General features: G+C 42.9%; 1 protein-coding gene across 3 annotated transcripts in view; it reads right to left on the reverse strand.

The window, feature by feature from the left end:
- The window catches only part of LOC132382364 (synaptic vesicle glycoprotein 2B-like), a 68,484-nt gene extending 56,231 nt beyond the window's left edge, over positions 1-12,253 (reverse strand). For 2 of the 3 annotated variants that reach the window (XM_059952484.1, XM_059952483.1), the window contains exon 1: positions 11,716-12,253. In XM_059952484.1, coding sequence (XP_059808467.1) covers positions 11,716-12,253 — 538 coding nt within the window. The remainder of the gene's footprint in view (positions 1-11,715) is intronic. The other variant, XM_059952486.1, reaches the window with a different exon arrangement.
- Positions 12,254-14,999: the final 2,746 nt, after the last annotated feature.

Here is a 14,999-nt window from a genome sequence, read left to right on the forward strand (position 1 = left end):
CAACCATGGTCATGGATTGACTATGATCACCTGGGATCTAGTGCTTTCCTGGTGTATATGATGAATATACTCTTCTCAGGCTTACAATCGAGTACAGGCTGGAAGCCCAAGAAGAGTTTATTCATGATCACCTACGTCATATGACATGACACAGAATGAATGAATGACTTGTGCTTTGAGTTTCTTTGTGTGATTGGTTCAGGGCGAATCTCAACATCTTCTTAACCACAGAGTCAACTTGCGCAGCTGCTTTGAGCGTCCTATGGACTCGGACCCCAAGATCCCTCTGAAACTCCACACTTCCAAGAGTCTTACCATTAATACTATATTCTGCCATTATATTGGACCTACCAAAATGAACCACTTCACACTTATCTGGTTTGAATCCATCTGCCACTTCTCAGCCCAGTTTTGCATCCTTATCGATGTCCGACTGTAACCTCTGACAGCCCTCCACACTATCCACAACACCTCCAACCTTTGTGTCAACAACAAACTTACTAACCCATCCCTCCACTTCCTCATCCAGGTCATTTATAAAAATCACAAACAGTAGGGGTCCCAGTACAGATCCCTGAGGCACACCACTGGTTACTGGTCCCCATGCAGAATATGACCTGTCTACAACCACTCTTTGCCTTCTGTGGGCAAGCCAGTTCTGGATCCACAAAGCAATGTCCCCTTGGATCCCATGCCTCCTTACTTTCTCAATAAGCCTTGCATGGGATACCTTATCAAATGCCTTGCTGAAATCCATATACACTACATCTACTGCTCTACCCTCATTAATGTGTTTAGTCACATCCTCAAAAAATTCAATCAGGCTCGTAAGACATGACCTGCCCTTTACAAAGCCATGCTGACTACTCCTAATCATATTATACCTCTTCAAATATTCATAAATCCTGCCTCTCAGAATCTTCTCTATTAACTTACCAACCACTGAGGTAAGACTCACTGGTCTATAATTTCCTGGGCTATCACTACTCCCTTTCTTGAATAAAGGAACAACATCCACAACCCTCCAATCCTCGGGAACCTCTGCCTTCAGGGGTCCACTGAAGTGCTGTCTTGATGACTGAGTTAGCCTCTCTTCTCATCGTGTGTCCAATACATCTCCAACATTAACAGCTCATAACATTCTACTTTTCCTACATCCATGTGCTTAAGAGTTTTTAAATGGACCCTAATCTATTCTACGTTACTCTACCACCACTTCCTGCCATGTGTTCCAGACACGCACTGTTCTCTGTGTACCTCTGACATCTCCCCTGAACGTTCCTCCACTCAACTTAAAAAAATGTCCTCTGGTATTGGCCACTTACGCCATGGGGAAAAAGGTGATGACTGTCCACTCTATGTGTGCAACACATAATCTCATACAACGCCAAAGAGAAAAACCCTAGGCCACAGAACTTTCCTTCGAAAGACATGTTCCCTAACCTACGTAACATTCTGATAAATTTCCTTTCTAAAATTTTCACATCCTTCCTGTAATGGGGCAATCAAAAGTGAACACAATACTCCAGTTGTGCTCTAATTAGAGTTTCATAGAAATGCAACATTACCTCATAGCTCTTCAACCCAAGCCCCCTAGTCATGAGGCAAACATACCCAACACCTTCTTAACCAGCCTACTAACTCGTGTGACAGCTTTGAGGGATCTATGGTTCTGGACACCCCCTCCCCCAAGTCCCTCCATTCTTCAACATTGCTTAGAATCCTAAGAATCCATTGGTAGAAATATCAAGCTCCAGAGGACATGCTTTTAATGTTAGAGGGGATAAACTTGAGGGCTATATGAGGTGAAAGTTTATCACGGAGAGAGTGGCCAGGTCTGTAATGGGCTACCGGGGGTAGTAGTAGAAGCAAGCAGTCTGGTAGAGTTTGGAAGGTTTTTAGATAGACACATGAAAATGAAGGGAATAGAGTGTTATGGATGAACAATTAGTGTAAATTACATGTATTTGCATACTGAATGTATCAATTTTACAGTGGAAATTACAGAGGGTCTGGCTAAAGTTCATTGGAATGGAACAGTAGCAGGGATGATGGCAGGAAAGCAATAGCTGGATTTTCTTGAGGGAATTTGGGGGCACAGGAATGAGGAAGTACTCTAAAGGGTGGATGAGGGAACTGTGGCTGACGAGGGGAGTCAATGACAGCACGAAAGCAAAAGAGACAGCATATAATATAGCAAAACTTAATGGGAAGTTAGAGGTTTAGGAAGCTTTTAAAAAACCAACAGAAGGCAACTAGAAAACCTATTAGGAGAGAAACGATGAAATATGAAGGTAAGCTCACCAAAAATATAAAGCAATATACCAAATTTTTTTTCAGATATATAAAGAATAAGAGATACAAGAGTGGATATTGGACAGCTGGAAAAGAATGCTGGAGAGGGAGTAATGGGGGGGGGGGGGATGGATCAAAGAAATAGCAGATGAACTTGATGAGCATTTTGTAACAGTATTCCCGGTGGAAACCACTAGCAGTATGCTGGAATTTCAAGATTGTCAGGGACAGAATTGAGTGTGGATGCTATTACTAAGGAGAAGGCAATTGGGAAGATGAAAGGCTTGACAGTAGATAAGTCACCTGCACCAGATGGCCTACACCCCAGGGTTCTGAAAAAGGTAGCTGAAGAGATTGTGGAGCCATTAGTAATGATCTTTCAAGAATCTCTAGATTTGGGAATGGTTCCAGAGAACCGGATAATTGCAAATGTCACTCCACCCCTTAAGAAGGGAGGGAGGCAGAAGAACGAAATTATAAGCTTGTTAGCCTAACTTCAGTGGTTGGAAAGATGTATGAGTCCGTTATTAAGGATAAGGTTTCAGGATACTCGGAGATGAATGATAAAGTAGGCCAAAGTCAGCATGGTTTCCTTCGGAGGAAATCTTGGCTGACAAATCTGTTGGAACTAACAGACAGGATAGACAAAGGAGAGTCAGTGAATTTTGTTTACCAGCATTCTTTGACAAGCTGCCACACATGAGGCTGCTTAACAAGGTAAGAGTCCATGGTATTACAGGAAAGATACTAGCATGGATAGAAGATTAGCTGACAGGCAAAGGGCAAAGAGTAAGAATAAAGGGGGTCTTTTCCGGTTGGCTTCTGGTGACTAGTGGTGTTCTGCAAGGGTTGATGTTGAGTCCACTTCTTTTCATACTATATGTCAATGATTTGGATGATAAAATTGATGGCGTTGTGGCCAAGTTTGCGGATGATGCAAAGATAGATGGATGGGCAAGTAGAGTTGAGGAAGCAGGGTATCTGCAAAAGGACTTAGATTGGGAGAATGAGTAAAGAAGTGGCATATGGAATATAGTGTAAGAAAGTCTACGGTCAAGTGTTTTGGTAGAAGGGATAAAGGAGCAGACTGTTTTCTAAATGGGGAGAAAAATCTAAAATCAGAGGTGCAAAGAGACTTGGGAGTCCTTGTGCAGGATTCAACACAGTCTGCGTCAGTACTAAGGAAGCAAATGCAATGTTAGCCTTCATTTCAAGAGGACTGGAATACAAAAGCAAGGATGTAATGCTCGGGCTTTATGAGGCATCGGTCAGACTGCACCTGGAGTACTGTGTGCAGTTTTGGGCCCATTATCTAAGAAAACATGTGCTGGCATTGGAGAGGGTGCAGAGAAGGTTCACAAGAACAATTCTGGGAAGGAAACGGTCAATGTATACAAGAGTGCTTGATCTCTGTCGGCCTGTACTCACCGCTATTTAGAAGAATGAGTGGGTTCTCATTGAAATGTATCAAATAATGAAAGGCCTAGATAGGGTGGACATGAAGAAGATGGTTCTTACAGTTGGGGAGATTATGACCAGAGGGCACAGCCTAAGAATACAGCGATATCCATTTAGAACAGAGATGAGGAGGAATTCCTTTAGCCAGAGGGTAGTGAATCTGTGGAATTCATTGCCACAGCTGTGCCAAATCATTGGGTATATTTAAATTGAACGTTGTTTGTATCCTGATTAGTCAGGGCATCAAAGGTTACGGCGAGAAGGTAGGAGAATGGGATTGAGAGGGATCATAAATCAGCCATGATGGAATGGTGGCACAAATTCGATGGGCTGAATGGCCTAATTCTGCTCCTATGTCATATGGCCTTATGACCTTACATTCAATGTTCCATGTAGGAACCTCAAAGCTGATATAGGGGAGAAGGGGATCAGCCTGCAATGAAGATCAAGAGCTAAGGGAACAGTCACAATTTCACATAGGTATTGTACTTAGTGAGATCGAATGCAAAGTGACCATTAATGGCAGGACTCGTAACAATATTGATGTATAGAGGGATCGTGGGATCTAAGTCCATAGCTCCCTGAAAATAGTCACATAATTTAATAGGCTGGAATGTTTTTCTTTATTAGTCAAGGGTAGGGAACCTCAAGAGTAGGGAAATTATGCTGCAGCTTTATAAAATGCTAGTGAGACTGCTACTGGAGTGTTTAATTCAATTCTGGTCAACCCATTGAAGGATGTGGAGACTTTGGGGGTAGTGCAGAAGCAGTTTACCAGGATACTTCCTAGATTCTCTCTAGGGCGGGTTCTAAAAGGAGAGTTTTGAGAAACTTGGGATGATTCCTTTGGCTGAGAAGAAGGCTGATTGGAAATTGTGAGAGGTATACACGGAGCAGGCTGCTGGCATCTTTTTCCCAGGTCAAAGTGTCTAATATTAGAGGTAATGCATGTAAGGTGAGAAGGAGAAATTCAAGGGAGATATGCAGGGCCAGTTTTTTTTACACAGAGGGTGTTGGGTGCCTGGAATGCACTGCCAGACAGATATGACAAAGGCATTTAAGAGGCACTTAAATAGGTATATAAATATGTAGAGAAGGGATGGATTTGGTCCATCTGCAGGCAGAAGTGATCAGCAAAATCAGGCAGCATTAGCTTAATGAGCTTAATTAATCAGCATTGTGGGTTGAATGGCCTGAATCTGTGATGTACTGTTCTATGTTCTGTTTTCTATCATGTTCCATTCCTCGGCAAGAATAAGCTTTACCGACCATTATCTCCACTAGCAAAGACTCTTCAAAAGATATGAGTGCATTTGGATCATTACTTTCCTTTTCCCCAGGACACTCTGTTAATGCACTGCAGCCTCATGAATATATTTTCCTCACTGTCAATGCACAAAATGAAAGATAGTGTTTTAAGAAGCAGTTTCCATTAAAGTCCTCAATCAATACATTGCTGCAAACTCACATCACAGACTTCCGTGCAATCTGATACCATTCTGGGCAGCTGGCCATCATTTTAATGAGGCTCTGCAAGAACAGCAAAATATTGTATTCCATATTATTTACGGTAGTTGTATTAAAGCTGCCTTTCTTACATTTCCATTTAAAATAACCTCCTGGAGTTTAAAATTCTTAAAGGGACGATATTATTTTTAATGAAAACTTATGATCGTGGGCTTCTGATGGTTCCATCCCCCTCCTCCCCTGTCTGCCCTCTCCTACCTCATGTGGGGTGCATTGTGAAACTTCCCATAACTTATCCTGCTGCCTTTCTCTTCTTATGGTTTGTCTAGTCTATAGAACAGTGTTCCCAACAGTTATTATGCTATGGACCAATACGATTAAGCAAGAGGCCCATGGACCCTAGGTTGGGAACCCCTGCTCTAGAACAATCTTGGCTTGAAATAACAATGGATAATTAAGCTACTCAGTAGAGATGACTAACTTCATTGGAACATGGTCCAGTGTGGAATTAGGAAACTGCATGCACCAATCCCACTTCAGAAACTTGGACACCCGCTCTCTATAACAGTACTGACGCTGCCTTGGATGGAGTGTTCCAGTCACAAGGACAGATGGAATAAGCGGGGTTTGTTTTCCATGAAGGAGACTGAGAGATCCTGATAAAGGTATACAAAATTATGAGGTGCACTGATAGGATTGATATTAGGAAACTATTCACCATAGCAGAGGTATCTAAAGTTAGCAGACATAGGTTAAAGTTTGCGTGGCAGGGTGGAGATACATCTCTACCAAAGAAGGTGTAAGGAGCTCCTTCCCTCTGCTAGCCTGCAGGTCACTCTTGGGCAAGGTGCAGCACCTGCTTAGCCCCCAATCAGGGTCATGTAAAGCCATGGGATCAGCTGGTGGATGGACTTATGAGCAGCTGAAGCTTTTTAGATTAGATTCAACTTTATTGTCATTGTGCCGAGTACAGATACAAAGCCAATGAAATGCAGTTAGCATCCCAGAAATGCAAAGAATAGTGTTATTTACAAAATAGCTGCAAATAAAAAAAGTGCTACAGCACACAAATATAGAAGTACTGGGACAGTACAATATGGGTGCAATACTGCTTAGCGTTATGAAGTGAGGTTCAGCAGGGTCACAACCGCAAGGAAAGAAGCTCTTCCTGTGCCTGCCAGTGCAGGAGCGGAGGCTCCTGTAGTGCCTACCGGATGGGAGGAGAGTAAAAAGTCCATGGTTAAGGTAAGATGCAACCTTGATAATGCTTTTCGCCCTGCCCAGGCAGCGTTTATGGTAGACGTTGTCATTGGTGGGCAATTGGGTGCCGATAATCCGCTGGGCAGTTTTCACCACACACTGGAGTGCTTTGCGGTTCGATACGGGACAATTGCCACACCACACTGAGATGCAGTTGGTGAGTATGCTCTCAATGGTACAACGGTAAAAGTCCATCAGTATCCTGGGACAGAGGTGAGCTTTCTTGATGCTCTGCAGGAAATAAAGGTGCTGTTGTGTCTGTTTGATCAGGATGGAGAAGTTCGGGGACCAGATGAGATCCTTGGAAATGTGGACACCGAGGAAAATGAAGCTCGATACACACTCCACTACAGCTCCATTGATGTAGATGGGGACATGAGTGTGGCTCCTGGCATGCCTGAAGTCCACAATGATCTCCTTGGTCTTCTGGGTGTTAAGGGCCGGGTTATCACAAGTCCTAGTTATATGACCACTGATGCCAGGCAGAAAATCTCTGTAGAGTATTGATAATGGCTGGGGTTGCCCATATGGTAAAGAAACTGCCCAGAAGAAGACAATGGCAAACCGCTTCTGTAGAAAAATTTGCCAAGAACAATCATGATCATGAGACCATGGTTGCCCAAGTCATACAGCATGACACATTATGATTATGATGATGAGGAGGTTTAAAGTAAGGGGCACATAGCTTAGCTGGGAACAAAGCAGGAAACTTTTCTCCCAGAAGATGGCTGGTATCTGATTGGCTGGAGGCAGAGACTCTCACTACATTTAGAAAGTATGTAAATGAGCACTTGAGTTTCCAAAGCAGAGAAGGCAATCAACCAGGTCCTGGTAAATGGGATTAGTATGGGTGGGTCAGCAGGGACTAGGTGGACCAAAGGATCTGTTTGTACACAGTATGGATCTAAGATTGTACTAAACCAAAGCTCCAATTCTCTTCTACAATGTAAAAAATATAGCAGTGAATTTAATTTCATCATAAATGAGCTTAACAAAAATACTGTTTTAGAAACTGTTTATTGGTTCCCGAGTATGATAAAATGGACTCTTGGCCTCACAATCAACCTCGTTATGATCTTACAGCTTACTGTCTACATGCACAGCACTTTCTCTGAAAGTTTTAAACTTTATCTGGCATTCTGATATTGTTCTACCTCAATGTTCTCTGTAATGAATTGATCTGTATGAATGGAATGCAAACAAGCTGTTCACTGTACCTCAGTACCTATGACAATAATAATCCAATTCCAAGCACTAATTAATGATAAATATTTTCCATATCACCCAAGATATCTCCTCAGCCCTTTTTACTTACTGTTTTTTGTCTTTTGGGACTTCAGCATTTCTGGTGAGGCCAAAATTTATTGCTCAGCTCTAACTGCTCTTGAGAAGGTGATGGGGAACCACCTGTTTGAATCATTGAGGTGTTGCCAGTGGAAGTATTTGCTTAATGTTGTAGGGAAGGGAGTTTCAAGATTTCGACTTGAGGACAATGATGGAATGGCAAGTTAGGGTGATGTATAGCTGAGGGCAGAGGGTTTGAGTCTCTCTAAGTCCAACTGTACATCCGAGTTGTGAGAGATGGAAATGGGTAAGGCTAGTGAGCAGTGAGGCTAAATAGGCCAATCCCCTGTACAGTAGATACAAAGAATTACAGAAATGTTGATAAACTCCAACCATACCATTGACTTTGGATGATGGAGACAGGAGGTCATCAATGGCCTGTGCTCTGCTGGAAGCTAAGAGCCCAAGAAGGTGAAGAGGGTTTGAAGGATATGCAGTAGATGAGGTTCCAATATCATCCTTGTTTTTCTCAGTTGTAGAGGTTGCTGATTTGGAAATGTGTCAGAATAGCCCAGGCAACCAAAAGCAGTAACTCTTACAGACACTTGGAAGCATGTAACAATATGGGCAGCTCTATAATACTCTGGTTAGACCACACTTGCAATATTATGTTCAGTTCTAGTCGCCTCATTATTGGAAGGACTCAGAAGCTTTAGAAAGGTCGCAGAGGAGATTTACCAGAACGTTGGCTGGATTAGAGAACATGCCTTATGAAGAGAGGTTGAGCTAGCTAAGAATTTCTCTTTGGAGCAAAGGAGGATGAGAGGCAACTTGATGGAGGTGTGTACAATTATGAGAAGCATACATAGAGTGAACAGCCAGTCTTTTTCTTTTAGGGTGGCAATTGCCAATAGTAGAGGACATCTATTTAAGGTGAGTGGATGAAAGTTTAGTGGAGATGTCAGAGGAAGTTTTTTTTACAAGAGAGAGAGCTGGGAGTTTGGAGCACAGTGCCTGGGATGGTGATAGAAACCGACACAATAGGGATATTCATAAGGCTCTAAGATCTGGATGGTAAGAAAAATGAAGGCTTATGGACATTTAAGAGACTTAGATTGTCACAGAGATTAAATAAAAACATAAGGCTATTCAGGAGGGTAGTGTTTGATTGATCTTGGAATAGGTCAAAAGGGCAAAACAACATTGTGGTCAAACACCCTTACTGTGCTGTAAAGTTCTATGATCTGTGTTCTTTGTTCACCTGGAGGCTCGTTTTAAATGTCTCAACCAAAAGACAGCTTTTCTGACAATCATTACCTCCTGGAGGTTGCCCTCCAAGCCACCCAAGGTCCTGACTTGGAAGTGTATCGCCATTCCTTCTCCAGCACTGGGTCAGTATCCTGGAATTCTCTCCCTCATCGTATTCCGTGTACAGCTACACCTCAGGAGCAGCAGCGGTTTAGTAACACAGCTCACCATCACCAGCTTCTCAAGGGCAGCAAGGAGTGGGCAGGTGACTCAGCTTGCAAAGCCTACCTCACTAGAAGTCTTCCCTTCAAATCTCCAGTATTCCATTGAGATATGAGCTAAGACCTTGTGCTGAAGGAGCAGCATTGGTATTGAATCAAGAGAATTAAGGACTCAACCGTACTGTTCAGGAAGATTCTTGCTTCAAACCCAGATCTCCGATGACCTGAACCAAGGAGGCTATGAGGCTGCGGTATTTTGTCACAGTGTTGTAATCCTATGGAAGGTGAGAGTGAGCGAGGGTGTGTGTTTGCTGGTGTTCTGAATCTACAGGAAACCCGCTGGGGCACCAGATGAATGAAGGCAGACAGGAGGTCTCAACAGCCTGAATGGTTTAACAGCTCATACAGGAAGACTGGTCAATGGGTCAGTTTGCAATAAGCTGTTGGGGCTGATGAAATCACGTTTGTCATCTCAGGATGAGTTAAATTCTCTTTTCATTGCTGCCATCAGGAAGAAGATACAAGAGCCTTAAGTTCCTGAAGCAGAGTGGATAACGTCACTCACCACTGACTCCACAACCTATAGACTCACTTTCAAGGACTCTATAACGTACATTCTCTATATTATTTATTACATTTATTTATTTATTATTATTTGGGAGTTCTTTTGTACTTGCACTGTGTGTTCTTTTGCACATTGGTTGTCTGAGTTTCTGTGTAGTTTTTCATTGATTCTATTGTGTTTCTTTGTTTCTACTGTAAATGCCTGCAAGAAAATTAACCGCAGGGTGGTATATGGTGACATACATATAATTTGCTCATATGAGGGGTGATTGATAAGTTTGTGACCTAAGGTAGAAGGCGATGAGTTATTAACTTCAAACTTTCTGCATAATCACTCAGAGAGTTGACCTGCATGTGCATGTAACGGGAGCTGTATAACTCATCTCCTTCTACCTTAGGCCACAAACTTATCATTCACCCATCTGTGGACACTTTCTGGAGGTCCAAGATCTATATGCTCCACGACCGCTGGACTAAGTGTGTACATGTAGGAGGGGACTTTGTTGAAAAATAAATGTGCTAGGTTTTCTAAAATTGACTCCTTCTACCTAGGGCCACGAACATATCAATCACCCCTCGTAAATTTACTTTGAACTTTGAAACATGAGGGAAATTAATACAGCCTGACTCTGCTCAAACCATGTAAACGTTGGGCTTTAGTCAGTTGAAAAATTTTACCAAGTTTCAATAAATAAAGCTTTTCAGTCCATCTTCACTCATGCAGTAAGGTAGAAGCTTTATATTCACCATTTCCAAATCTCCAATACATAGAAGTTGATTTTGGAAATAAAATGTAACAAAGGTAGGTATGGCCCTGCATGCTAAGTGCCTGCGACTGGGTAAGAATTATTTATTTACTGTTTTTGTTAGAGATTCGGAGCAGAACAGATCCTTCCAGCCCAGTGACCACATTCCTCAGCAACCCAACTATATAACACCAGTCTAATCACAGGACAATGACCAATTAGCCTACTAACCAGTACATCTTCGGACTGGGAACTGGAGCACCTGGAGGAAACCCATGTGCTCACAGGGAGAATGCACAGGGTTGAATTGAATTCTGAACTCAGGAGCAGCCCAAGCTCTAACAGTGTTGTGCTATCTGCTGCACTTCCATCCCAGGGCCACAACCTAAATAGGAAGAAAACCCTCCCCTCCCCCACGATGTATGGCTGGTCCCTCCAGAAAAGCATGAAAATTTCACTGGATGGGAGAGTAATTCAACATGGAAATGGGCCTTAGGTCCGATGAGTCAATGCTTTTTCCTGTCGACTGAGAAACTGTCCATTAACAATGGACACCATAATGTAAGGATATCCCCATGCAACTTTGAATGGAAAATGGATTCAGTGTAGGTTGCATGGTCAGCTCAACACTGTGGGCTGAAGGGCCTGCAATGTGCTGTAGACTTCTATGTTTCTATGTAGGATGAGTGGAAATAGATTGCTGATGGCTAGTGACGACTCAATGGGCCGAAGGGGCTCATTCCATACTGTGTGATTCACTGACACTCTAACTTTATAGATAACATCTGCATTGCACTTAAAGTTCAAATTCATTATCAAAGTACATATATGTCACCACATACAGTCCTGAGATACATTTTCTTGAGGGCGTACTCAATAAATCTATAGAATAATAACCATAACAGAATTAATGAAAGACTGCACCAACTCAGGCATTCAACCAGAGTACAGAAGACAACAAACTGCGCAAATACAAAAAGAAAGAAATAATAAATAAATAAGCAATAAAAATCGAGAACATGAGATGAAGAGTAAATTGCTGGGTGACTATTTTCATATTTGCATTGTGATTGACCTTGCATTATTTTTAAGGAGGAAAGGATATGCAATTCTTTGCTTTAATCACAACTTTAAGAAGACATGCCCATGAGTGCCAATGTACCAGCACTTACCCAGCATTCCTTTATTGGAGTTTGACATGCACATGTCTCTTTCCGCTGTGGGCAGTGCAAAGCCTACCACAAACACCTCCACTCCATCAGCCATTAAAGCCAAGCCGAGGACAAAGAAGAGTGTCCACTGGAAACGCCCATGCCCGCACTCCTCAATGATCGACTCGTACTGGTGCGCCAGCTGCTCCTCGTCCTTTATGCGCTCTGCCATGAGGTCTGCTTGATCCCTGTACTCGTCTGAAACGGGTTGAGCTGCTGCCCTCCGATTGGCTTTAATGTCATCGGGGTGGGGGATTCCCTGATATTCCCCTTCATAGATCTCATCATCTTCGTCGTGCCCTTCTGTGGCATCGCTGTCAGCGTCCTCCTGCATTTGGGGCTCACCACCGTTGTAATAGCCCCCATCGTAGGAGGCATAGTCCCCGCCACCATCATATCTATTGTAGGAGTCCTGCATCCTTCCGTGCCTCTTGGCCTCATTGGCAATGTCCTTAGCTCCTTGGAAGAAGTTCGAATTATTCCCAAATCCGTCGTCCATTATGCTTTCTAAAAACTAGATTTTTTTCTGGCGTACACCTCGACTACAGGGGCATGGTCTTATCAACAACGTATTTCCACTGTTAAAAGACAGGCACAATCAATATAATGGCAAGTGATAGATGTTCTTCTGTTGATTTTCCAGGAGAACTCAGTTGAAGAAATAACACTGAATCCTTTAACTGGTTCTTCAGCTCCACAATGAGGTCACTGCATCTCTCCCAGGAGAAGACAGGTGTAATCAGGGACAGAGCGAGTCAATCCTTCCAATCAGTTCTAAAAAGCACAGCTCTCGAGCTCTGTCGGTGCTTTGACGTGATGAATAACCTTTAGCAGGATTCATTGATCAGCCCCAATGGTTAATTTCTGCAAAAGAAGGCAAAAAATAAAATAAATTTGACTTCTCAAAGGCATGAATTGAAACGAAATGACTTAATTTTACAACATGTCTCTTTCTGATCTGCTTTTAAATTGGGTTGCTGTTTTTACGGATGTCTGGCTTACTGCTAGCAGTCCTTAGGGGCTTTATCAATACTCAGTGGAATCCCTGTATTTGGTTTGTTAACTATGAAGTTTTAAATTAAATGTGCTAAAGATGACTACGTCCATCATCTTTCCAACTCACCTGGCTTCACCAATCACCTTCTAGCTATTTTCCTTCTCCAAACCACCCCCCTATCTTTTTATTCTGGCATCTTCCCCTTTCCTTGTCATCCTGAAGAGGGGTCTTGGCCCCAAATGATGACTGTTTATTCTCCTCAATAGATGCTACCTGACCTGCTGACTTGCTCCAGCATTTTGTCTGTGTTGCTCTAGATTTCCAGCATCTGCGGAATTTCTAGTGTTTACTATTTCCAATCATGTGTAGGTTGAAGATGACAATCTAGAGTATTTGTCAAACTGGAGTGAAGAGCAAATTTGTAAATCTGAGGCGAGCCAAGGTTGTTGGGAATGGTGAGGGTGAAGCACCGTGGGAGGGGTATGGGACAGATAGCAGGGAAGGAGTGACAGGGGTGAAGGGTGGTGTGGGTCCAGACACACCCAGCTCTGAGACACCAGGCAGGGTGATTTGATTCCAAACAACTGGGTTACTAATCATTACAGAATACTTCTCTGGTGCTTCCTGCTCCCTTCCCTCTCCCTTCCCCCATTTCACAAACATGATCCCCCTCTCCTTGCCCCCTTCCCTCTCTCAGTTCACAATAAAGACGCATATCAAAATCAGGCCTATGATCTCTCACATATGTCGTCAAATTTGTTTTTGCCGCAGCAGCAGTACAGTGCAATACATTAAAATAACTACAGGACTGTGCTAAAGTATTAGGCACTCTAGCAGTACCTATGTGCCCAAGACGTACATATGTGCACAATACTGTAAAATGAATGGAATTGGTATCAAAAGCAATGGAAGATAAAAGCCTTTTAACCCAGTGTGTGGTTAGGATTTCGAAAGTACTGCATTGGATAATGAAGGCAGTTTTAATAATGCATTCATAGTAGAACTGAGTTAGCAGGGCAGTGAGGAAAAAAAGATAAACTGAATTACTGTTGCATAGAGCACTCATTGCCAAATGGACTCCAGCCATACTGTAACCTGCGTGTGCATGTCTGTGTTGAATAACGAATGCACTGTGACTTATAATTGCAAAAGCTTCTGCACCGCTCACACCCCCTTTAGATTGGCAGCACAGTAGTGGAATTTGCGAACAGTATCACACTCCTGGCCGTCCACGTGTCTCGCAGCCACACACGGTCCTGTAACACATTCTACACGACCATGAAAGCTCGCCCACGCCTGTACTTTCAGAGGAGGGTGAAGAGAGCTGGACTGTGCACATCTATGCTCATGTCATTCTACTGAGGCATAGTAGAGAGCGTCGTAACATGCTGCATTACTGCATGGTACGGAAACTGCACTGAGCCGGTCAGGAAAGATCTGGAATGAGTAGTCGACACTGGCCAATGAATCAATGGCACCAGCCTACCCGCCATCAAGGATATATATAAAGGTGCAGGAAAAAGGCCAGTTCACATCATGAAGGATCCTCCCCACCCTGCTCATAGACTGCTTGTTCCACTCTCGTATGGGAGAAAGATACACAGCATCCACCAGACACAAAGGTTGATCAACACCTCCCACCATTAATGCACTCCTCCACACCCCGAACCACCACAACCAATCAGAGTCACATTATGTACAGCCACTCCTGTGCAAGGCGTCAATTTATGGATATAGTGTATAATCAATTTATGTATCTAAGCTATCTTTTGTATTTATGTTTATTGTGTTATTTATCATATTGTATTTTTTGTACTGTATGAAAGCCAGAGTAACAATTATTTTGTTGTCCTTTACATTTGTATACTGGAAATGACATTAAACAATCTTGAACCTTGAGATGCCGGAAATCTAGAGCAACACACACAAAATGCTGCAGGTACTCAGCAGGCCATTGTCATCTACGGAGGGCAATAAACAGTTGATGTTTCAGGCCAGGAGTTTTCACCAGGAGAGGATGAAGGGTCTTGGACCAAAATATCAACTGTTTAATCCCCTCCATAGATGCTGCCTGATTTGCTGAGTTCCTCCAGAATTTTGTGGAGGATGCAATGTGATAGGCATTCTTTTCCACCTCCCTCTGCCCCCTTTAGGAAAGGGCTTTTAGGGCAGCTTCTACCCCACTGCCAACAAATTTTAGGAACAGCTTCTACCCCTCCTCTATTTCTGAACAGACAATGAACAAACC

Source organism: Hypanus sabinus, chromosome 28 (genome assembly GCF_030144855.1).
Source record: "Hypanus sabinus isolate sHypSab1 chromosome 28, sHypSab1.hap1, whole genome shotgun sequence".
Classification (NCBI taxonomy): Eukaryota; Metazoa; Chordata; class Chondrichthyes; order Myliobatiformes; family Dasyatidae; genus Hypanus; species Hypanus sabinus.